Source organism: Vulpes lagopus, chromosome 1 (assembly GCF_018345385.1).
Source record: "Vulpes lagopus strain Blue_001 chromosome 1, ASM1834538v1, whole genome shotgun sequence".
Taxonomy (NCBI): Eukaryota; Metazoa; Chordata; class Mammalia; order Carnivora; family Canidae; genus Vulpes; species Vulpes lagopus.
In genome coordinates, this window is record NC_054824.1 from 145,694,292 (window position 1) to 145,719,060 (window position 24,769).

At 56.3% G+C, this 24,769-nt stretch overlaps 1 protein-coding gene across 7 annotated transcripts in view; it reads right to left on the minus strand.

Moving 5' to 3' along the window:
• Positions 1–2,794: 2,794 nt before the first annotated feature.
• Positions 2,795–24,769, minus strand: part of LOC121472009 (calpain-8-like) — a 42,715-nt gene continuing 20,740 nt past the window's right edge. For 3 of the 7 annotated variants that reach the window (XM_041722965.1, XM_041722972.1, XM_041722980.1), the window contains 13 exons: positions 23,770–23,844; positions 23,052–23,212; positions 20,501–20,676; positions 15,651–15,862; positions 14,578–14,614; positions 11,148–11,216; positions 9,623–9,680; positions 8,791–8,855; positions 5,561–5,629; positions 5,166–5,244; positions 4,607–4,723; positions 3,836–3,894; positions 2,795–3,042 (listed from right to left, as the gene is read on the minus strand). In XM_041722965.1, coding sequence (XP_041578899.1) covers positions 3,019–3,042; positions 3,836–3,894; positions 4,607–4,723; positions 5,166–5,244; positions 5,561–5,629; positions 8,791–8,855; positions 9,623–9,680; positions 11,148–11,216; positions 14,578–14,614; positions 15,651–15,862; positions 20,501–20,676; positions 23,052–23,212; positions 23,770–23,844 — 1,201 coding nt within the window. In that variant the 3' untranslated portion in view covers positions 2,795–3,018. Of the gene's footprint in view, positions 3,043–3,835; positions 3,895–4,606; positions 4,724–5,165; positions 5,630–8,790; positions 8,856–9,622; positions 9,681–11,147; positions 11,217–14,577; positions 14,615–15,650; positions 15,863–20,500; positions 20,677–23,051; positions 23,213–23,769; positions 23,845–24,769 lie in introns of those variants that run through there. The other 4 variants (XR_005982758.1, XR_005982757.1, XR_005982756.1 and 1 more) reach the window with 4 other exon arrangements.

The window sequence follows — 24,769 nt, forward strand, 5'->3', positions numbered from 1 at the left end:
CAGCCAGGAAGGGGACTCTCCTGTGGAGCGTTTGCCACGTGCTGTTCTGAACACGTGCGCCAATTCATTTCATGCCAAAGATAACCCCATGGGGTAAGTACGATAATTATTCCCATTTTCAAGTAAGAAAATTTAGGGAGAGAAAGTGAAGCAATAACCAGGTGGCCCTAGGCCACTCGGCCTGTGAGCAGCAGAGCCGGAGCCTCAGGGATGGAATGAAGTGATGCATGACCCGTTTCACAGAAATTCTGGAATTTAGAAAAACTCAGCCACCGTTAGCTATTATTGTTAGCTGGCGAGGGAAGGCCAAACAGGGGTGAGTTCATGGAAACTGCCCGCCCGTAGGGACCCTGTCGTGCGTGCTCCCACTGTCTTCCAAGACCTGCGGGTGGACCAGGCCCAGGTTGCCACCTCCATCAATCCAGGAGCTGCTTCTTCCAGACCCTATAATTGCCCAGACACAGAATGCTGGGTTCAGAGCACCGCAGAGCACCCCTCGCCCCCCCTCCCCTGCAGACAAGGGAACAGGCCTACATCTGTCCGCACCTGGGGGTACGGACCTTCCCATCTGAGGCCGAACCCTGACGCTGGCTGCTTGCACCGGCACACGGCCTCCTGTTTCCTTGCTTTATTTCTCTGCACCTGCGCCCTGAAGATACTGTTTCCCTTGCTTGCCTCTGCTTATCGCCTGCTCCCCTCAAGCCACTGGCACACAAACAGCCATTCTGCGGTTCTATCCGCCGCCGCGCCCCAGAGCTAGGGGTGCCTGATATCTGTGGCCACTCAAACCTCGGCGATGATCAAGCAACTCGCTGGTCTATAGGATGAGCCCCTGGGGTCCGTGTCTGCCGTGCCAGTGGCCACCAGCATCCACATCGGGTTCTGCCTACAAGAGCGCTGGCTGCAGGGGATCGCACTTGTGGGGCCTCACCGCGGTAGGGGCTCCCCTCCCACGGCACCCACCCCGGGGTCACGCCACCAAGTCTCCAGGCTTTGATGGCTCCCATGTGGTCCTGTTGCCCACTTGGCCCTACACGAAGCCGCGGCTGCCTCCTGGCGCATCTCAGTGCTCTTGTGATGCATGTTATTACTGGTTATAACCTAATACAGATTAATGATTTGTTACATTTCATTATTTCTTTTCAGACAACTGCTGTGATTCCTGTCTCTGCCGGACTGTGGCCACTGTGAGCCTGTACTCTTCACTTGTGCCCTCACAGCTCCCTCTCCTGTGTCCACCTGTGCCTGCCGCTTCGTGTCAGAGCCCCCTGTCTCTACCAGAGTCTCTGTCCTGAGGCTGTAGAGACTCACCCAAGGGCCAGGATCACCTCCGTCTGCTTCCCTGCACATAGTAAGTGCTCAGTTATGTTCAGCGAGCTTCACAGACATTTGGTGACCCAGATGTTCTAACGTGGTATGAAAGCCACGTGTTTCCATGAGCTGTCCAACCTCATATAAATAGCAAAGAAGAAAAATAAAAGGTACAAAGTCCATGTGTCAGTAAAAACACAATAAAACAGACAAAGAGGAAGAAGCCAGTCTCTGCTTTCATCACCACACACAAGATGGAATGTGAAGATCTATCCAACTCAGCCAGGGTCTGTGAATTGCCCCCCTCGTCATGTTGGGTTGTGATCATGTTGGCATCGTGTCTGTGTTAATTTTTTTAAGATTTTATTTATTTATTCAGAGAGACACAGAGAGAGGCAAAGACACAGGCAGAGGGAGCTGCAGGCTCCCTTCGAGGAGCCCGATGTAGGACTTGATACCACCTTCCCCAGGATTCCAACCTGACCCAAAGGCAGATGCTCAACCACTGAGCAACCAGGTGCCCCAAAGATTCCTTTTTTTTTTTTTTTTTTTGCAGGCGCCTGCGTGGCTAAGTGTCTGGGCCCGCCGAGGTTTGATCATCCCGAGGTTGGGCCCCAGGAGAGCCAGTGTTTGGTCCTACTGGGCATCAGGCTCCGAAGAACGTTGTACATCTAGCTCTGGAAGTGGACAAATCCTTGGCCGGACTCTCAGAGGCCAAGGCGAGTACGTGGTTTCTGTCAGTAGCTCCCTGTGAGGGGCTGTGTATCCCCCTCACGTTCCTGTGTGAAGCCCGACTCCGAGCAGTAGTTGCAGGAGGCAAGGTGGCAGGAGGAAACTAGGATTCCATGAGCTCGGCGGTGGGATCTGCGCCCTTGTGAGAGCCCCTCTTGCTCTCCACCAGGCAAGCACCACCCAGAGCCCCTCCCCAGAGCCTGCCACCCACATTCGGATCTGGACACCCAGCCTCCAGATGGTGAGAAACGACCCCTGTCTGTGGCCTGTCACAGCAGGCCGAGCAGGCTGAGTGTGTCACCCCCACCTTTCCAAAGCCACTGGGGAAGCCAGCTCCATCCCGTCTGCCTATAAGGACACGCAGCGGCTGTTAGGACACACAGTGGCTCAGCCTCCACCTTTTTAACAACCACGAAGATGCTGGTGTCCAGCAGGGAGGACCCACCTCCCGTTCAGCAGGCGCTGACTTCCTGGGCCACCACTGAAGGAGGCAGGCCCCTCCTCCTCGGAAGGGCAGCGAGCAGCCCACCCCCACCCACCCTGTGAGGACTAGAGATGCTCCTTCCTGTGGACCCAAAGGCAGCTCCCCCGTGGCCACCTCCCCCACCCGCCCCAGAGACCCACCCACACCTCCACCTCAGCAGCTCCAGCCGTCTTTTTTCCAAAACCTCTTTCCTAAAGCATGAAAGGCAGCCCCTTCCCACGTTGCACATCACCAGACAAAACCAAGGACCATTGGGACCAGATTTTAATGACTTCTGCTGGGCTCTGGGTCAGCTCAAATGCTGCTGAACGAGAGGCTGGGCCCCCAGACTGTGTGGGTTGGCCAGGCAGGGACCCCCAGAACAGCGACGGGCAGGGAAGAGGGAAACCATCAATGACTGCCACTCAGGGGTCCTCACTTGCAGAATTGTGAAAGTAGGGGGAGGTGGCCGGCAGGCTGGCAGGGAGCAACACCAGCGGCCACAACCTGGGTCAGACCAACACGCAGCACAGCCACTGCAACAGAAGGACAGCAGGGTGAGCTCTGCGTGGCCTGTGCTGCAGCCAAGCTCCAGCAAGCATCTGGAAGTGCTTAACTCAGACAAGTTAAGTGACCCTGACGAGCCCTAGAGACAGGTGGCTTAGGACCTAGGAGGGACTTCAGAAAACGTGTGTGCCTGTGTATATACATAGGCACACCCTTGATTTCAGGGTTGATGCTGTAGCCCAGCTGCTTGCCTCCAGGAACCTTCCCCAGGTCACTGGAGATACATCACCCCACCCCCCGTGGTTCCTGGTTTCTGATCACCTTCTCTATGTTAATCTAAGACATCTGCTCCCAGAAGTCAGACACTAAACTGAACCCACCGCCCACAATCCCATTCAAATTAGCAAGGGCTGGGGCAGCCGGGGTGGCTCAGTGGTTTAGCATCGCCTGCAGCCCAGGGCGTGATCCTGGAGTCCCGGGATCGACTCCCACGTTGGGCTCCCTGCGAGGAGCCTGCCTGTGTCTCTGCCTCTCTCTCTCTCTCTCTCTCTCTCTCTCTCTGCCTCTCATGAATAAATAAATAAAATCTTTTTAAAAAATTAGCAAGGGCTGGCATCCCAATAAGATCTAAAATGCAGCTGCAGCTTTATCTTCAAAGTAATAACCAACGCGAGTGTTGTGAAGACCACAGGGCTGTCACATTCTCCCCGCAGGGCCGGCCCGAGAACATTCACAGTCACCCGCAGAAGTGAGGTCACTGAGAACAAGCCTCAGAAGCCAAGCCCCATCAACAAGCAGTTCTCCAGAACCCCAGCGGTCTACCTCAGCCAGGGAGAGCCGGATGGTGCCACGTTGGTCCTTGTCCAGGAGCCTAAACAGCTCTGGAACCAGAAGTGGAATGAAATGAGACTCAGAACTGCCAGAGAGTTGCCTGTGACCACCTGTCCCCCACAAACCCCCTTCCCTGACCTCCAGCTCCTGCCTGGCTGCAGGGACACTTGAGAAGCTCCATGTAGATTGAGCACTTCATGTGGATTTGGGGGCATATGCCCCCTGCCCCAGTGGGGGAATGTGCTGCTGTGAGCGAAGATGCTCCCCCCCACCATCTCCACCCCCTGCAGCTCTAGAATGTCATTCTCTCCACCGGGGCAGGGGCGGGGGGTGGGGGGCTGCGCTATGCACAGACTGTGGTTCCCCCTTGGTGGGTAAACCACTCTCTCAGCTCCATCTCTGGCAGCCCCACCTTTCCCTGTTAGGATCGCCTCTCCCTGCCCTGAGGAGCCCCCACAGCCCGGTGACCCAGCCCCTCCCGGGAAGTGACACAGGCTCGGCCCATGATCCCTGCGGAGGCACAGATGTGAACAGACAGTAACAGACATTTGAGAGCCGTGGGCGGGACTCACTCAGCATGGCCGTGACCACCAGCCAACATCACTGGTGAACAACTGACATGGCAGCGTGTTGAGTCTTCAAGAAAGGGCAGCCTCTGACCTTGGGCGTGGCCAGCTGTGCCTCGCCTCCCCCAGGGGGCCTGCCTGGCTCTGCCACTGTCCTGCAGTGGAATGAGTGGGGCCAAGGGACAGAGCAACTCACTGAAGAGGGACTCCAGGCGGGTCACGCAGGCCACGAAGTCATCGAAGTCTATGCTGAGTCTGCTGTCCGCATACCGCAGGACGACGGTCTGCTGCACCTGGGTGCTGAGCATGAAACCTGCATCGGGGTACCTGGGTCACGGTGGCATAGAGGACTCGGCTCTGTGTGTGTGAGGCTCGGGGCTGACGCAGCCAGGCCACCTCCACGGGACGCTGGAGCGTCTGTCTGCCCTGTCGCCATCCTTGTGGATACCCCCCATTAGGGTCAGCCTCTGTCCTGGCGCCAAGTGTAGGCTCCCACACCAGCTGCGTGTGGTGTTTGCCACAGCGAGAAAAGGCAGAGAAACTGGGGCCGGACCTCTCCTGCCTGGCACCCCCACGGGAGCAGCAAGGTCCTTGGGAAAGGACCCAGCAACACGTGGCTAGGGAAGGCGCCCAGGCCATCACGTTGGTGTCCACAGAAGAGAGCTACCGTGGACGATCATTTGCCACCTTCCCATTCAGAGTATTTAAAATGAGCACATCCAGGTGGAGACCTTATCTGCAGGACGCGTCCTCACCTGCGTTCCTAAGGGCCGTCCTCATCTCATGGGTGTCAATGCTCCCCGAGTGGTTGTCATTGGTCTCCCGGTAGATCTCCTGGAGCAGAACAGAGATTCCAGGGAGAAAACACCTCTGGGGGCCCCGCCAGAGCTATGCCCTCCACCCACTGCTTCCCTGAGAGAAAGATACCTCCCTAACTCCTCCCGAGAAGTTTCCAGAACAAAGGGGAGCATGGGACTGAACGGCAGGGCTTCCGTGAAGGGCTCAGCACAGGTGCCTCCTCGTCCCCCCTGAACTATGCATCTGGGTTTTGTGCTGGGTTTCAATATTTCGGATTCTGGTCTGACTGGGTGGGAAACAAGACAAGGAGGGACAAGAGCCCAGAGGGCGCCCACAGGGAGAGAAGCATTACCAGGTACTTGCGAAGCTTCAGCCACAGTGTCCTGAGTTCCGCCAACCCTAGGAGGCCCGTGCCGCTGCTCTAGGCATGGTAAAGGCCAACACACCCGCACGCCCCGGCCCACACGGATTCTCTTCTGACCACAGAGAGTGCCCACACGCCCCACATCGTGTCCGCAGTTAGCAGGAACCCCACTACCCAGGATCACGGTGAGAAGGGTGATGGGAAACCAATTCAAATTAAGATGAAAGAGTCAGGGTCCCCCGACGGCCCCCCTGTGAGAGCAGGTGCAGAGACAAGGCCAGGTCACCAGCCCAGAGACCTCGGAGCAGGTCATTCCTCAGATTCAGCCCCCAGGGCACCCTGGTGGTTGAGAGGCTGGCCTAGGAGAGCTGGAAGGTCACTTCCAGATTTAAATCGCCATGACTGGTAATTGAAATAACTCGTTGGTGAGACTGACATATATTCACAGAAAAGACTCTAGGAGTACGAGATTGGGATTCTCAGCTGCAGGGTCTGCATGCATTTTTCAGCAGGCCTCGAAGGGGCTCAGAGCTCCTACAGGAACATGGCTGGCTTGCAGACCACTGCTCAGCCCTGGGGGGTTCTGGGGGCCTCTCCCTCCAGCCAACACTCTACCGGTGTTGACGGAGCCCTGCGCTAGATGATGGGGATCTGGTTTTGCACTGTCCGTACCCTTGTGGAGTGAAGGTTCTAAACGCACCTTTTCTCCATAATCACAACTAATCAATAACCACCAGTGTCTTACAGGTACAAAACTGTGAGGTAGATCGTCCCTCCCACCTTGTCCAACAAGCCAAACACCCAAGAGCGTACACCTCTTCCTTTAAGAAAATGTATGTTCCTTATGATCTCACTCACACAAGGAATTTAAGAAACAAAACAGAGGATCCTAGGGGGAGAGAGGAAGAAATAAAACATGGTGAAATCAGAGAGGGAGACAAACCATAAGAGACTCTTAATCACAGGAAACAAACAGGGCCACTGGAGGGGGTGGGGGGATAGGGTACCTGGGGATTGGGCATGAAGGAGGGCATGTGATGGGATGAGCACTGGGTGTTATATAAGACTGATCAATCATTGACCTCTACCTCTGAAATCAATAGTACAGTATATGATCATTAATTGAATTTAATTTTAAAAATATGTAAAAAATAATTTTTTTAAAAAAAGTATGTGTTCCTGTGTCCATGATCCACACCAAGTGTGGGACATACCACAGCCTCAAACCCCGACTTGACAGGAACCATTCACCCATCCACCAAGGGAACTGGTGCTCTGGGTCTCCCTGCCCATGGCTCAGCGACCATAGGGGCTGCATCTTGTCACCCCACGTTCCAAGACTTGAAATGGAAGTTCAGAGCATAGACTAACTTCTCTGCAAGTTTATACACCAAGAAAGCTCTAAGACCAGAACCTGGATTCCTGTGTGTTCTAGAGTACTTCCCACGACACGAGGGCCCTGCGCCAGATGGAAGGGCCCGCGACCACCCTGCTCTGTCCCACACCAGCTGAGTCAGCGTCTTATCTCCAGCAGTGGGATGCAGGCAACCGTGTTTCTAATCCACGGACAAGGAAGCGCTAACACACTTGAACTACGGTGCCGAGTGGAAAGCTCAGACATAAAGGGCCACGTGACACATTGGTCCACGTAAGTGAGCTCTCCAGGGTAGCGAGCCTGTGCACACAGAAGGCAGATCAGCGTGTGTAGGCCAGTGGTCGGGGAAATGGGGAGAGACTGCTAATGTGGGTGCAGGGACCCGCTTTGGGGTGATGAAAATGCTCTAAAATGGGTGATATTTGCCAAAATTCACCATAGTGAATTTATAAAAACCCATCAAACTGCCCCTTGAATGGGCCTGTGGTAAGATATGAGAATTGTGTCTTGATCAAGGGTCATTTTCACCAAAGTCTACGTGGCCGTCTGTTGCATATCCTGGTTTGGAACCATCACCCACACCATCCAGATGGTGGGACAGACAGTGAGAAGCTGCAGGGAGCACAGGCCTAACAGCTCCCAAATCATAGCAACATTGCTGGTAAGTTTGAGATGATCCAGAAATCAGGGGATTTTGCAGCAAAGTGAATCAATACATAACCCTTCTTTGTGGCCCAGGAATTAAGTTATTAAGCACGCCAGTCTCAGAGGGTCATGGGGCTGAAGACCCTGGCGTCTGTGGCTCTGGACCACAGGGATAGTGCTGTCTCTCCATCGCTGACACCCTAGGGGATCAGCACATGTGAGCTTTACAGAACCCCCTACATGACTCCATGCAAACCAAAGTCATGCCCCCCACCCAGAGGCCTCAGGCCTCATCCTCACACGGAGGAGAACCCTCCAAACCTCCATTTTTCTAAGAAATCACCTTCACTGTCTACACTATGGAGGACGGTGACCTGGCCCCACCCTAGGCACGGATCATTCTCCCTCTGGGCCCTCACTTATATGATACCTGCCACCTAGAACACCCCAGCCTCCCCATTCCTTCCACACACTCTTACATGTTCTTCAGTGTAAAGTGAGGGTTAGATTAGGTCAGACAGAACAAATTGGTTTTTTCTTGTGTGATAACTCTAAACTAGAGGTAGTGGCTTTGAGAGGGCTGTGTTACTTCAGGAGACAGACCAGACATGGAGGGGGAGGGGAGAGATGGGGAGGGGAGGGGGAGGAGAGGGAAGGGAGGGGATAGGTGAGAAGACAGAGGGGAGCGGGGAGGGAGGAAGAGGAGGGGATAGAAGGAAAGGGGGGAGGGGAGGGGAAGGGGAGAGAGGGAGGAGGGAATAGGTTAGAAGTGGGAAGGGAGAGGAGGGGGGAGAGGGAGGGGAGGGGATAGGTGAGAAGAGAGAGAGGAGGGGAGAGGAGAGGGAGGGGAGGAGATAGATGAGAAGGGAGAGGGGAAGGGAAGGGGAGGGGAGCGGGAGGAGACAGAGGGAGGGCAGCCTGGCGGGAGCCAGGCGGGACCCACAGGAGAGAGGCACAGGCGCTGTGCATCTGCTGTCTCTGGATTAATGGGTCTGAAACAGTCACGGAGCCTTCGCCTCCACGGGGCAGATGGAGATAGAGGTCCCGGAGCAGCAGGAGTGAAAGGAGGTGGACTTAGCACTGCAGCCTCGAGCTCAGGCCAAGGAGGCCCCTTCCCATCCCCTCCACCCTCACTGGGGAAGGTCAGGATGCATCAAAATCAGGGGAAGGGAGAGTACAGCAACACGCAAAAGGATACGTCCATCAAGCTGACCATCCCCCTGCAAGTGTCGATGTCGAAGCCACAGAATTTTATGTCTGTTTCTGAACATTCAGATGGAAAAGAGGGTGGGAGTCAGGGTCCTTGGAAGATGGACAGAACCTCTGGGCAGCAGGTGCGCGGCCTGGGCTCCGGCTCTGCGGCTCACCAGGCCCCGGGCGGCCCAGCCGGCAGACCTCTGAGCCCCAGTCCCTCCCCCATCGGTGGGAATGAAACCGTAACACACTTGCCCCGAGGACCAGCTGGGAGTAAAGTGGGGTAACACGAGTCCCTAGCACAGCACCTGGTATGCGGGCCACCCAGAGCAGGACCACCGACTGTGCAGGTACTGCGCGCTCCAAGCCCACACACCTCTCCTCAGAATCACCCCATGTGGTTAGACAATCAGCATCCCCAATTTGTAGGTCAGGAAGCAGAGGCCCAGAGAAGTGGAATAATTTGTGCAAGACCGTGGACCAGCAGGGGTGGAGCCGGGTCTAAATGCAGGCTCCGAGGACAGCCGCGGCACACTATTCGCTCAACGGCAGGCACCTGCTTGGAGCCCCGCAGCCTCCTCCTCACCGGGCCCACACTTGCAGCTGCCCCCTCTCCTCTCACCCCTTCCCAGCAAAAACCAGGGCTGGAGCAGAGAGCAGAGACTGTAAGGCCAGGGCCTGCTCCCTGCTCAGCCCCAGCCTGTCTCTCGAGGGCCTGACAGCTCTCTCCTGGCCTCCCTTGCCCCCTTCATTCCCCACCCTACACCCCACACCCTGCACCCTGCACCTCTCCCAGGCTCCCAAGAACTTTCTGGAAAGCTTGAGGAAGAATGTACCTTTGGAAAACACTTCGTTCAGAATCGTCCTGAGTTCATTGGCACCGATCTCAGAATCCTGGAAAAAGGAACCCAAATGCAAGTTACGCCAGGTCCCAACAAGTTTTCAGGGTGTGAGGTTGATGTGGACCAGACAGCAGGTCCAAGAGTCCCGGGACTACCTCAGAACCTCTAGTTCTCCTCTTCCCCACGGTCCCCCACAGCCGGGCAGGAGTGTGACGAGGTGTGGGACCAGGAGCTGGGGCTGATGGTGGTTTTGTGAGCGTGTAAACACCATGGACAACACGATACATCGTGATGTGGTTCCTTGGGGTTCACAGCTACCGTGTTCAAAGCCACCATCCAGCCACTGGGATTGGACACCTAACACGGTCTCACCCCAAAGCACCTGCTCCCCGGTGGCATCCCACACAGAAGCCCTCACACCAGAAGTGGAGACATTGGGGAAGGTTCCCCAGTGCACCTGGGATAAATGCTGAGCCATGGGAGAGGTTTGCCTTCAACTCTCACATGGGGACAGGCCTCAGGCAGGAGGCATACAAGGTGCAAGAAGAGCACTGGGCTAGGGTCTGGTTCCAAGTGCCCGTGTGTACCGTGTCTCCTCTTTACTGTCTATACAGTGGCCTCACCAGCCAGTCACCCGGGCACCCAGACTCAGACCCCAGGACCCTGTGCATAGCCTGTGGACAAAGAGTCTACCACCTTGCCTGCAGGAAGGGCAGGATGTTGAGGGTCTGTGTTCAGCCCTCAGCCTGACCCCCTGGAGGCCATATGTGGCTGGCTCTGGGACCACACAGCAGAGAGAGGGAGTGACCCATGGCCCCACATGGCCAGGCAGGGGAGACAGGTGCCTAGTGACGATGGACACAGGCTATTTGTTTGTCATTCTTGATGTTCTCGATCACTAAGACCCTCGGCAGCCAAGGCAACAAGGACCCAATGTTTGTGCCCCCAAATCTCTGTGCTGGAGCCTGAGCCCAGTGAGGCACCTGCGGGCTGGAGCCCCCAGAGGGGTCAGTGCCCTCATGAAGGTCTCCAGAGGCCTTGCCCCTCTTGCCCCTCTCTCCCCAGCCCACAGGGAGGCTCTGCGGCCCCTGGTCCCTGGCCCCCAGGCCTTGAACATCCAGCCCCCAGATCCTGGAGAAGCAAGTGTCTGTGGTTTGCAGCCCCTTTCCTGTACTTGCTGCAGCAGCCGAACTGAGACCCACCTAAGGCTCCGTGGTACATCTCAGTAGAGATGACACATTCATGGTGCTTAGGGGGCCACTCACAGTCCTGAGTCTGCTGTGACTTTTGGCCACACAGGCCTGGAAGTTCAATACACCCAAGTCCATAAGCACTACACACGCCACACACTGCTAGCACCTGACTTGGGCCTGTCACTGTGCCCTCAGTGCAGGAGGAGCCCAGAGTCAGGACAGGAGGGAGCTGGGTAGGGAGGGGCAGTGCCCTCGTCCTTCGTGCTTACAGAGACCCCGGAAAATAGAAGCTGAAGGGACACCGTCCCGCCCATGGCCTCACCTACCTTCCCTGCAAGTGTCCCCAGCAGGCTCCCAAACCGGCTGTCCTCCTGGTCCACCTCGCTGGGGTGTGGCTGCAGAGAGCACAATTAGGAGTTAGGGGTTGCCGCAGGGAGAATGAAGGACCTTTCACACCCACCACTCCGTCCCTACCACACACCTGCCACCACGTACAGGCATTGGCTCCCTCTCTGAGGGGAAGGTGATCATGCCAGCCCTGAGTGGATTTCAGAGAATCTCTGTCTGGCCTGTGGGCCCCTCAGCAGCCCCTCAGAGACCCTCCGGGAGTCTGTGAGCCCCGGAAATTGCATCAGTGTCTGTTTTCTTAGCATTCATCAGAGTCTCAGATACACACAGATTCTAACATAGTTGGGGTCACGGCCTCGCAGAAGTAGCAGAAGTGGGAGTTCGGATACTGGAGGACCCTCCACAGCTTCAGCCCCCGCTCCCAGGACCCTGCCCTCACTCGTGGCTCAATGACAAGGCCTGCTCCAGGGGCCCCTCAGAGAAGCAGAAGCCCGCTGATATGTATCAAAGTCCGGTCAAAATTACAAATCAGGGACGCCTGGATGGCTCAGTGGTTGAGCATCTGCTTTCAGCTCCGGGTGTGATCCTGAAGTCCTGGGATCGAGTCCCACATTGGGATCCCCACATAGAGCCTGCTTCTCCCTCTGCCTGTGTCCCTGCCTCTCTGTATGTGTGTGTCTCTCATGAATAAATAGATAAAATCTTTTTAAAAAAATTACAAATCATTGGGCTGCCCGGGTGGCTCCGAGGTTTGGTGTCACCTTCAGCCCGGGGCGTGACCCTGGAGACCCTGGATCGAGTCCCACGTTGGACTCCCTGCATGGAGCCTGCTTCTCCCTCTGCCTGTGTCTCTGCCTCTCTCTTCCTTTCTGTCTCTCATGAATAAATAAATAAAATATTTTTTTAAAAATTACAAATCATTAACGATCTGTCCAGAGACTTCCCAGCCCAACAAAGGCTCTGCCCCAATGTCACAGGCCTCCCACATGGTCCAGAGAGTTCCCAGAAAGCCAAGTCTGTTGTCTACAACCATTGCCTGGAAAAGCACCAAAGGCCCAACACAGCCTGGTGACACAGTGCAAACAGGAGTACAAAGTTTGATGGATGCTCACGACCCAGGCACTTTGCATGGATTAACTCATTTACTACTCGGGACTGTTCTGAGGAGAGGGTCTCACTACCCTCCACACTGTACACACGCAGAAACCGAGGTTTAAAGGTGTTAAGTAACAGGCTGGAACCACGGGCCAGGAGGCTTTGGACCCGGACCAAATGGTAGTCCATGCACTCCTTCCCCTTCGGTCCAACAACCCGAGCACGTGCTCTTGGCCTGATTGCACCTGCACCCTTGGGCGCCTCCTCATCCACAACGTGGCGACAAAGATGTCTACCCTACCGCTCGCACACGCGATGAGCCAATCCAAGAACACACCTGCACTTTTTAGAAGAAAAATGATAAATACTTGTCATCGCACATACATGACTTTGAAGAGGTGCTGCAGAATAAACACCTCGTCTTGTTCCTATAACACGATACACTACCTGCCAGAGTCTAGTGGGACATCCAGACTCTGGACATAGGGTAAGATTTCATTAAACTGGCGCAGGGCGTGTAAAATTACGAACCACATAACAAAAATAACAAAACAACAAAAACTGGATGTGCGCACACACCAGTGCACGGCAGGCACTCTGCCCCCAGGCAGTAGCACTGCACACAGGAGATTTGCACGAGACCACGGGAACGGGAGAGGTGTTCGAGTGATGGAGTGGGTGGAACCTCGGTGCCAATTCCTTTCAAGAGATTTGCTGGACGCCAGCATGTGGCAGGGACGGTCCTGTGTCTGAGATGCAGTGGTGAACGCGGGGTGGCTCTTGTTCTCAAGGGCTTCCTGAGTGGACTTCACGGCTGTGCTCAGAGAGCACGAGTGCTTCTGCCACAAAGGGATCTGGCTTGTAGCTGTAGCATTGTGGGTGCCCCTTGTTCTGAGTCCTGAGTCCCCTGAATATGCCATTCCCCTGTGGGTATGTGAGCACGAGCCTGGGGGCCCCAGGATCCTGGGAACCTTGCATGTCTCTGCGGGACCTCACAAGGGGAGGCTGGGAGCTAGGCCTGGAAGCAACTAGTTCACAAAGGGTCGGAGCCCCAGACCTCATGCAGAAGCCCTCGGGCGGCCCGGGAGCAGGGCCTGTGAGCACCTGCCGCAGGAAAAGTCTTCCTGCAGAACGATGGGAGCTTCAGGAAACCCCGAGACTTAGGAGGGGGAGACAGGGAGCCTACACCATGACCAGGAACGACCTCCTGCCAACTGGGTGCATGGGGGCCTAGGGCCAGCCTTTGGTTGATTTAACAGAAACCAGAAAAGAGAAAAGAGATCGGAAGGATAGCTCCTACCACCTAATTGCAGACTCAGATCCACACCCTCCACTCAGGGAAAAGGGCCTTTCTGACGTCAACAGTGAGAGAAACGTCGGAGAGGAGGCTGGGCCTCTACCCACAGCTGGGTGGGGACGGGGCGGCTCCATCCTCAAGAGTCGCCAGCCCAGAAAGCGCCTGCAGGGCCAGTGTCATGCTGACCTGGGCAGGGCCGCTGCTGGGCACAGCCGTGCGCCGTCTGGCTGGGACAGACAATTCTGTCCAGTAAGCTCGTGACCTGAAGCCCAGGCTCAACTGAGCTAAGAGACATTGTATACATATATTTACTGGAGTTAAAATAACACTGAATGAATGAACCCCAGAGCTTCTTGTGCACCTGCAGGAATAGGAACCAAGGACATAGCACCTCCCCCCACTTCACTCAGCCAGGGACCCGAACCTGCAGCCGCTGCATGATCCCTCAGGGAGCAGCCCCTTTGTGTGCTGCCTCCCCATGCGCCACCCGGGACAGAGGACGGCAGGCTGAGGACGCAGGTGGGTGAGGAAGCCACATTCGGCACACTGCTTCCCCCAGCATCGGCCCTGAACTCGCCCCTCCATGGCCCCCCGACCGGGTGCTCACCCCAGCACCCCATCACCCCATGTACACAGCTCCAGATCCATCTCTGGCATCTCTGGATGAACTTCCCCTCATGGGTTTCTGTGCTTCTACCATCTGCCCCTGAAAGCTGCACATCTACCTGAGAGCGGGGGTCGAACCTCTCCCTCCCACAGCCTTCTCAGTCCTACACAGAACCGCCCAAGCACACAGGCCCACTCTGTCTGAGGGTCCCGCTCACGGATGTGGGGGACCGACGGCCCCTCCCTGGGCCCCCCTGTGGCTGTCTCCTCTTCATTGAGAAGGGCCAGAGCCATGTTGTAGCCCTGATGAATAAAATGTTATCATCCTTAATATATAAAGAACTTTTACAAATCAACAAGAAACCATGAATGCCTACTCTGCGAGCGGGCTGTTCTGAAAGATTTCTTACCTCATGTGGGTTTCCAGCTACCCCATCCCCCAACTCCCTGGAACACAAAGCAAGGAGAGAAAAGAAAAAACAGTCAGTAAACAGTACGGCTAATGGCCAGGTACTTTCAGGAAGTATTTTACTCTTCTGACAGACTGGCTCCCCACCCCAGACCCTCAATCCCTACTAGCACCAAACACACAAACTGAATTTTTACCCACAGCCTCCCTTCACTCCCCCACCCCACCCTCCCGGGGTCTATCTAAGATGAGAGCTGCCCAGCCCAGTGGCCCTTCATGAAATCTGAAATGTTCCCCCAGGGGACCTGCCTGTAGGAGTTGCTTTCTCACTCGTTCACTCTCTTCTCCCCTGGGGACCCAGCTCTGTGAATCCCTATAGACACTGTGACTGGACAATGAGCCAGCAGGCCTACAGGCCATGTGTGCATGCAAACATGCACATGTGTGGTGTAATGTGTGTGTGTGTGCAGTGTGTGCAAGGTGTGTGTGTGCCTGTATGTGTATGTGTGTGATGTGTGTACATGTATCTATGTGGGGTGCATGTGTGTATGGAGTGTCTGTGCATGGGTGTGTGCACTGTATATGGTGTTGTGCAGGGGTGTGTGGTGTGGGAGGGTAAGTGTGTGGCGTGCACATGCATATGTATGTATGTGTATGATGTGTGTGCAGGGTGTGTGGTGTGGATGTGTGTGGTGTGTTCAGTGTGTATACATGTGTGGGATGCATGTACATGGCATGTACCAAGGTGGTGGTGCTCCCTCTGAATCCCACTCCCTGGGCCCAGGGCCATCTCTGCTGGAGGAAAACCCTTTGCCCAGATGTCACTAGAGCTCCTTCTTTCCAGCCTTGACCTGTTCTAAGCAAACAGCTTGGTGTCCTACAGACCCAAGGGGGCAGGACAAGGACAGCAGGTGAAGGACCCGTGGGAACCAGGAGTTTCATACTCCCTCTGGGACACAGCAGCTGAGCCAGGCATGTCACAATAGCGAGGGGGCCCTGCACCTGCTGGGCTACTTGTGCCCCCCACCCAGGCACTCAGCCCCCTCGAGACTGCAGCTTTGACGGGATGCGCACAGGGCCTTGGCCTTCTTCTGTGAGAACACCCTCAAGCAGAAGTCCCCGTCCTGGAAGGGCTCGAAGGTAGATGGCACCAGCAGGTACTCCCCCGGGGGCAGCAGCAGCCGGCTGGACACCTCCCGCAGGTTGGCATGGGCGCTGGAGCGTGCAAAGGGCTGGCGGCCCAAGAAGAAATTCTTGCCCAGGGGTGTGTCCGTGGGGCTCTCCAGCTGCACAGAGCAGGGCAGGGTTAGTGTCCCTCCAAACAGTGGAGGACAGTGGCTCAAGAGCTGGGCTTACAGTCTGATTTGGGGATGGCTGATTATTAACACTGGGCCAAGAATCAGGAGGACTCATCTATGTCCCTCAGTGGGGGTATCTGGGCACTTCTGACACCAGGCCCTGAGGGAGGCACCGACCCTATTGATGCCACAATGATCAGACCCCTCGCCCCCATCCCGGTTAAGTAAAGGGGCACAGAGCAGGGTCTCCGGTGCACATGGCACTTTTCACCGGTGTGTCCTCAGGAACCACCATCAACCCTCAAGACTCTTCTCTGCAGCTGAGGAGCTCAACCCTGTGGCTGGTGGTAGGGTGAGAGGGAGCTGAAATCCTGCTCCTCAAGCAGAAGCCGCCAGAAAGGCCTGCTCACCACTGCCTCTGGGAGAGTGTTTTGCAAACTGACCGGGCCATCAAGCTGGGAGGCCAAGGAGGCAGGTGAGGCGTGGAGCCAGCCCCCACCCCCCAGGCTTCTGGCTATCTATGGATGGAGGATGCACCCCATTACCCCTCTGCTTGGTGGTGGGAGTGGCTGGTGTGTGATGCAGGCTAATTAGTGCTGATGCACTAATGGTGCATAATGGTCATTACCGTGGGTGGTGCTGTGTATTTATGACCAATCTTCCTCAAGATGCCTGTGTCAAGAGGGCAGGTGCTGACCTGGAACGCCCACCCCAGAGGGGATCATGTCCACCCACGGTCACCAGACCCTCTTAGGATCACAGATCTGGTACAAGGGGGAGGAAAGCAGGGCCACCTGCCCCCAGTGCCCTGGTCAGGGCTCCTCAGGGACCTCCAGCCAGCTCCCTCTGCCCTGGGTCCAAGGACAGCCAACACACTTGAGACCCCCTGAAAACTCTCATATTCTGGGCCAGAGAATGCTGGAGGGGCATCCAGCAAGGCCATAGCCAAGGGAGGTGGAGGAGATCAGCAGGGAAAGATGCTCCCTGGAGCCCAGAAAGGGAAGTCCACTGTTTCCCAGGGTCAGGAAAGGACCACACAGTTCTCGAGAAGGCCCCGGATGGGGCAGATTAAGGAGCCCTGTTTGGGGGGGCAGCGTGGGGCTGGGGGGCACTCCCAGGGAAACCACCAGCCCCTGGCCCCAACTCAGCTGGGAGCAGCAGTGCAGGCAGGACAGGGGCGAAGGCAGGTGGCCCTCAAAGTGTGGCCCAGGGCCAGCTTGAGCCTGGGGGATGTGTTAGACACCAGAGTGTGGGGCTCACCCCAGCCCTGCAGTGTCAGGAGCTCTAGGGCTGGGTGGGCCCATGCACGGCGCTTTCACAAGCCTGGGGATCCTACTGCCTGAGCACAGAATCCACAGCAACACATGAAACCCCGGGAGACACACCATGTGTGCACATAACCATGTCTCACACACAAAGGGGACATTTCCAATGAGAACCACATCCCCAGACATGATGCAGATTTGATTCATTATTTCCTCATGGCGAAGAGGTGTGAGCCCCCAATCCTCCATGCCACCTCCAAGTGACCTCTATGACCGATGACATGTGTTCAGGAGCCCACGGCAGGCAGACCAGGAGTCCTTACACCAAGCACCCACTGGGTCCTGAGCAGGTACTAGCCAAGTGTGAGGACCCAGGAAAGCAGGGGTACAATGCAGCGGGCAAACACACCTCCGTGCAGTCAAGGCCGTCCTCCCCAGGGGGGGTCAGTGCTTCCAATCCCAGCTGCACGCGGGAACCCCAGGGACTCTGCTGTAGCATGTCTGGGATGCAGCCTGCACATGGAGATGTCCCCTGGCTCGCCGGGGAGGCCAGAACGCATGGGCCAGACTTTGCGTGAGCCTGGCCAGCGCCCCCCTCCCTGCCCAGTCTGGGGTTCTCCCTTCAACCAGTCAGGCACGTGGGGAGCCGGGGAGGTCTAGCAGCAGCAGGAACCCTGGTGTCAAGTACGATAATGATGGTGTGTCACTGAGGAGACACGGGAAGAGCCGGGATCCAAAAGGATAAAGTTGGTGCTTCCTTCTCTAATCAGAGATCAGATAACAGATCTCTGTTCCTACACAGAGAGGAGCCCGGGGCGAGCGGTAACTGCCTGTTCAGGTCAGGCTATTGCGTACTGCATAGGTCACCACAATCCCCTCCTGGGGGGCCAGTGGGGGCACTGGCACTGTGTCTGCCACCTACCAGGATCACCAGCTCAGCAGATGGTGTGGGAAAACCAATGTCCTTCAGAGCAAGAGGCCGCTGCTGCCAGTCGTCTCCGAAGGCCGCCAAGCCACTTCTTCCCCCCATCAGGGAGCTTGGGGAACCCACCAGGCAGGTCATAGAGACAGCATGGCCCTCCCTCAATGCTGTGCAACCCTCCCCCTCCCCATCACCTTGCAGACAGGTAGCGCACTTTTAACCTGGGACAGTCCTAGATGACCTGCGAGGCCATCTACGCCTGAGAAATCCGAAGGGAGAAGGGATCTCGTTTTGTACTTTATGTTCTAGTTATATGATGGCCAGGACCCCATGTTCTGCAGGAGTAATAACGGGGGCTCGATGAAGGCAAACACCTCCATGACCTGCACGCCCAGACACAGACCCAAAGCAGTGAGGCCAAAGGAAGGAGAGGGACGGTCACCTCAGAAACACACAATTCTAAGCCCCAAAGACAGGCCTGCCTGGCCTGAGCCTGTTGTCACAGCAGGAAGACTATAGGGACGTTGCAGCACAGACACATGGGGCTCTGTGGCCTTTGGGGCATCAGGGCTGCTCCCTAATGGGTGACAGGCTTTCAACCTACACAGGTCTCCACTCTTGGGACTCCCAAAGCCTTAGGAGTCAGTTACAAGGTCACAGAATGGTGCCCCCCACAACGCCAGATGACCCCCCATGACCCCAGGTGCCCCCGACACTCCAGGTGCACCCTATAACCTCAGGTGCCCACTACAGCGCCAGGTGACCCCTATGGCCCCAGGTGCGCCCCATGACCCCAGGTGCCCCATGACCCCAGATGACCCTACAACCCCAGATGCCCCCCACAAACCCAGGTGCCCCCCTATGACTCCAGGTGCCTCCACACTCCAGGGGCCCCCATGACCCCAGATGATCCCTGCAACCCCACATACCCCTATGAACCTAGGTGCCCACTATGACCCCAGGTTCCCCTACAACCAACGAGACTGGACACCTAACTAAGCTCCAGCAGGGGTGGAAACTTAACCCAGATCATCTGTAACCACCAGGGTCATAGCCGTGAGGTGACCCTCCTGACACCCCTGCTGTCACAAGGAAGGTGACCTTGCCTGAACCCACCCAGTGCTCGCTAGGACGTCCCCTCGTGCCTCTAGAAGTCCTTCACTTTGTGCAGCTCCCAGCAGCTCCTCCCGCCTGCTGAATGGGATGCTGCCCGGTTCACAAGTCCCTGCGTAAAGCCAGCAAGAGCTTTAAAGTCCACTCAGGTGGCTTTTGTTTTTCAGCAGCACCAGGGTGCGGGAAGCATGTGCCTCGGCTTACAGCACAGCGCTGCGCAGAGCCGACGCTCACTAAAGCACGGTGCACGGACTCGCGATCCTCAGGGCTTCCCAGGGCCGTGTCCCCACAAGCAGAGAATCCGGGCTGGCGCTGCGCTCGCTCTAGGTGGGGCGGAGGGCCAAGCTGGCGCAAACCGCAGCGCAGCTTCTTTAGTTGAAAATCTTTTCTCCTGCCATCAAGCCACCAATTATTTTTCGTCGTGCCTTCTTCCACCACAAAAGACACACACACATCACAACCTGGACTCAAAAGCCCTAAGTTCTAGGACAGGAGGAAAAAAAGGGGCCGGAGGTGGTATGAGCTTGGTGATCGGCAGCTTACGCCAATGCCTCTCTTCCAAGCATTGATTTGTCCCCAGGGGTCGGGCCTCCAGCCAGCTCTCATTCTGCCTCATTAAAATTGTCTTTTCATCAAGAAATTCTCTCTTAACAAAATTACATGAAAACAACCACCACAATCCCCTCCAAAATTTGTTATAAGGAGCCTTTGCCTATATAAAAATGGGGACTACAATTGGCTCCTGGTGAGGTTTCTCACTCCCCCAAAGCCTTGCTTTAACCCATCTGTGAGGCTGTGGAGTCGTACAGGGGTCATGGCCCGTGCGCACTGCAGCCTGGGCCAGAGCTGAGGTCCCCCACCCAGAGCCACCAGAACTGAAGTCAGCGGTGTGACTCCCCTCACCCCGGCCATGCCCATGTATCCCAGGGAGAATCTCAAGGTTGCCCAGTGTGAAAAGAAAGGACTGTCTCTGGCCCCCCATACACAGCCTCCCTTCCCCACTCAAATGCCTTGTGCCCCATAATCTTGGCTCCTGTCCCCTGAGATGCCAATACTTGAAAGTTGAGTAAGTGCATTAACACTGAGCCCTCAATGACAGGCAAGTTTTAAGGAATTGCAAAACTGAATGTTAACAGCATAGATATAAGCAGAGGAATGAACCTCTAAAGGTGGAATTCAGGCCTTGGGAAGGCCATTGGGAGTGGCATTTAGAGGAGCAAGAGGAGGAACGTTCAAGTGATAGGAGAGATACACCCTGATTACTGGCCAACGCAGTCCAGCCAAAGACATCTGGTGTGAAATGAAGGGTGACCCAGCTCCAAGTACCTTGTAGACAGCGTAGCCAATGCTGAGCATGCCCTGTCCTGTACTCTTCCGTCGCCTGCAATTCTTCTGCATCAGACCCAGCAGAACCGTGCAGTGGGGTTTGCTAACACATCCCTCCTGGCTGTCGTCCACCTCGTCCAGATGGATTTTGAACTGGGGATTGGTCCAGTAAGTGGCTGGAGGTCGCCGGGAGATGGTGGTTTCCCGATGGGGGCGAGGAGGCGGGAGGAACACAAGGGAAGAACCTTGGTCATCCCAGAGAACACACAGCTAGCAGGAAGCAGGCCTTAGTGAGTTTCCTCTACAGGGTGGTCGGGCTGGGTCCTGCCCCTGCCCCCACACCACCAGACACATCCCACAGCATCCAGAAACTTTGCATGGGTCCATCCGCTCACGAGGGCCTGGACAAGCTTGACTGGGAATATCCAAGGTTTGATGGCCCTAGGGCTTCCCTGGGGCTCTCATAACTAACCCCTGGGTCTCCTGGGGGACATGGTTAACAGCCCCCGTTCTTAGTGTTGGCCCGTGAAAGACGACCCCCTCTTGGGGAGGAAGGGAGGTCGTGGGGTGGGGAGTCACGTCCTTGGAGGCCTCTGCTGACAGGCTATATGGACAGCCTGTCTGGTGGGTGTCTGTCCCCTCACAAAAAGGGCCCCTGCCCCAGATCACGGCCCGAAGCAGCCCTGGGCATGAACCCTCGGTCCCTCAGCCAAGGGCCTCCCCAGATGGCCACCGCATGAAGACACACTCCCTCAGAGTAAGTCACTGAGCATGCAGGAGGGAGAATGGCAATTAAGAAGCATACCTGCCATACCACCTACAGGTATTTTAAAAGACTGCTTCCCTGCAAAGATAACTTTTTAAAACTCCCTCAAAACAGCAAAGATGACTTTTTAAAACTCCCTCTACATAAGCCAAGGCACACAGAGATCAAATGGGTCACTCGAGGGCACATGGCCCCTCTAGCAGTCAAGCAGCAGAGCATAACTGAAGACAAGTCTGGCAGGCGTCTGCACAAGGGGCCTCAAGAATTTAACCCTGATGTGCCCTGGTTGGGGGGAACAGACCAGGGTGGGGGGTCCTCGCATCCACTACATAAGAGAAACTCGATGAGATAATGAGCCATGCACAAGTGACCACGAAGCCCTGGCTGTTCACGATAATATGACATCAATCCCACCTTCCCAGAATGTCCACGTGCAGCTTGTTTGTTGAGGGCACAGGTGTGTGGCTCCTAAGGTCAGTCTCCGGAGCTTCCAGAGGAGACCGACGCGCTCTGGGATTTTGCACACTGCCATCATCACCAGAGGGCGGGAAGAGTCGGTCTTCCCACAGACAGACAGACAGACCGCTGTCCGCTCAGGTTGGGTAGTGATGGTGATTCTGCGCGGATGCCTCAGGCGCCCCTGACAGCTCCGGGCTCTCAAAGCCATTCAGGCGCATTTCCTGCCCATTTTCTAAGCGCTCGCTAATGGAGAGCATATTTTAATTTCTCCCAAATGCAACATCACTGCAACCTCTACATTTTTTGTTTACTCCTTCACAGAAAAGGAAGAAGAGAATGAGCCATAAAAATAATACAGCCCATTTGTAGAGAACACCACCGGTTTACAAAGCGCCTTCCGCGGTGGGTACTAACGGCGCATCAGGAGGATCAAGAAATAGCTGAGAGGAGGGAAAGGACGCTCCGGGGCCCCGCAAGCGGCCCACACTCGCCGCTGCCCCCGGGAGTAGAGCTTTGGGCTGGACGGGGGACGAAGGAAGACACGGTGGTCAGGACCCAGGCCTGCGTCTGTGTGGGATTTTATTATGGCCGAGCACAGCCCCGCAGAGCTCCGAGCTCCTCTGTCTGGAGCCTGTACAGTCTAAACCAGCAGCATCAGAGAGGGAGGGTGAGGGCTGGGGGGCTGGGGGAAGGGGGAGGCGGGAGGGGTGGGCTTCAGTTTCCTTCCTTTCTCCTTAGAGGTGGGGTCGGTCAGAGTCTTCCTCCCGCCGCCTTGGCCTGCTGCGACCTAGGAGGAGCCTGTGTGTGTGCAGACGTATCCGTGCTGGCAGATGAACCCAGGAGGACTCCCCACCCGCAGCGAGGCCCTTGCGCAGGCCGACGGCCACGCCAGTGCAGAGGCCACGGTTGTGCCAGACTGTCCTCATGGTCGTGGAGCTCCTGTGACAGCGGGGCTAGCCAGCCAGGCCCCCACTCCACCCCCACTCCCGACAGCGCTCTCTGGCTGGATGCGCTCTACTGAGGCAGCAGAGAGGCTGGAGCTCAGGGGAACCCGTGTCCACCAGGGGACCGGGAGAAGCCCAAGAAAGGAGCAGGCCTAGTAGAGGAAGTACATCTTTGGGGGCAGGGACAGGTGGGGGGACTGTGGACACCTGAGTGCACAGAAGCTACAGAACGCTGTTAGCTGAGCCCAGGCGTCAGGTGGGGGGCTGCAGCCTCTGCCCCCTGCTGTCCTGGCCTCCCCCCAAGCCGGGCAATACCTCACCTGGGAAGTTTGAGCAGGTAAGGCAGGTGAGCCCCAGCTACCTGCTCCCCCCCACACCTTACCTGGAAAGTTCGCACAGCCCCCAGCACTGGAGCCCCGTGTCCAGCGGCCGTTGAACAGAACCAGGTTCCATTTGTGCAGCTCCTCACTGCTCAGGGAGTCTGGGGACAAGTTGCAGATCTCCAGCCGAGAGAACTGGCCGAGGAAATCCAAAAATGACATCCTGGGGGCAGAGGGACCAGAGGGCTATGGGTCTGCAGGCCAGGGCTATGGGAGAGGGGGGTATACCTGCTGGCCCTGGACAGAGCAAAGGCTGCAAGGCCGCTGTCCACATCCCCAGCCACTGTGGAGTCTCCGTTTTATCAGAGCCCCCATCACACATCTAACGACCAGGCACAGGGACCAAGCCATAAATGGCCCCTGCCCCTGGGGTTGGGCACCTCAGAGCCTGCAGAGGCATCCTCCCATTTAACTCAGCCCAGCAGAGATGTCCTACCACCACGCCCTGTCCAAGGGGCGTCCCTGTTATCTGCCCTAACTCAGCAATGAAGGAAGTCACCCTGTCTCGGGGCTAAGCCCAACTCAGAGAGAGGTCAGTAGTGCTCTCTGCCTCGATGGAACCCAGATGGCAGGGTGGCAATGCTTCGGACACGCAGGCCCAGAAGTCGGACCACACAGGGCAAAAGGGGGAAGAAGGGAAGCCCCCAGTGGGAACCACGTCTTCGAGTTCCTGATCCCCCTGTTGGACTGTGAAGGCCAGCCCCCGCAGACCACGCTCACCAGAACTCCCCGTCCTCGGCTCTCCGGTCCAGCTCCTCCTTCTGCCTGGGGTCTATGTCGTTCCACTCTGGTGCACTGGGGGAAAGCATAAAACTAAAAATTTTAAAAAGCAAGGCAGAGACAGCCATCTGTGAAAGTTTTGCTGCAGTCCCTGCTGCTTAGGGCAGCTAGACGTCCCCGAGGGCCAGAGATGGATAGGAGCCAAACCCCAGTGGGCAGGGGTAGGTCAGATGAATGGGGTGGGTGGCACCCACCCCACCCTGTGCCCAGGGAGGGACGCAGACCAAGGACATGGACTCCAGCAGTGCAGCAGGGACTTGCCCTAATTTCACTCCCGAAGAACCTTCCACTTCTATTTTTTTTTTAATTTTTTTTTTTTAATTTATTTATGATAGTCATACAGAGAGAGAGAGAGAGAGAGAGGCAGAGACACAGGCAGAGGGAGAAGCAGGCTCCATGCACCGGGAGCCTGACGTGGGATTCGATCCCGGGTCTCCAGGATCGCGCCCCGGGCCAAAGGCAGGCGCCAAACCGCTGCGCCACCCAGGGATCCCAGAACCTTCCACTTCTAATAGATACCAAGGCCCTGATATCAGGGCCAGAGTCCAAGACTGGAGGCATAAGAGTGCCTGTCAGGGGCACGGGCAGGTAGCCCATGGGCACGTCCACCAGCAGGTTGTCATTCTGGGCACGTACACACCATCCACGTCCCGAGCCACCGACAGTGGCATTCAGGCCCAGTCGGTGGCAATGTCCCTCAAGTCATGTCACCCATGAGCCCTCCCACTGGTGGCCTTTCTGTGGCAATACTCACTACTTCATTCAAACACCATCTCCAGCACCTGACCTTTACCAGTCAAGGTTTCTTAAAGTATGTGTGCAAGTCTAGGAACTGAGCAGTATCAAGACCCATCTTAAAAAACCAGCCCCTGGGCATCCCTGGTGGCTCAGAGGGTTAGTGCTGCCTTCAGTCCAGGGTGTGATCCTGGAGACTTGGGAT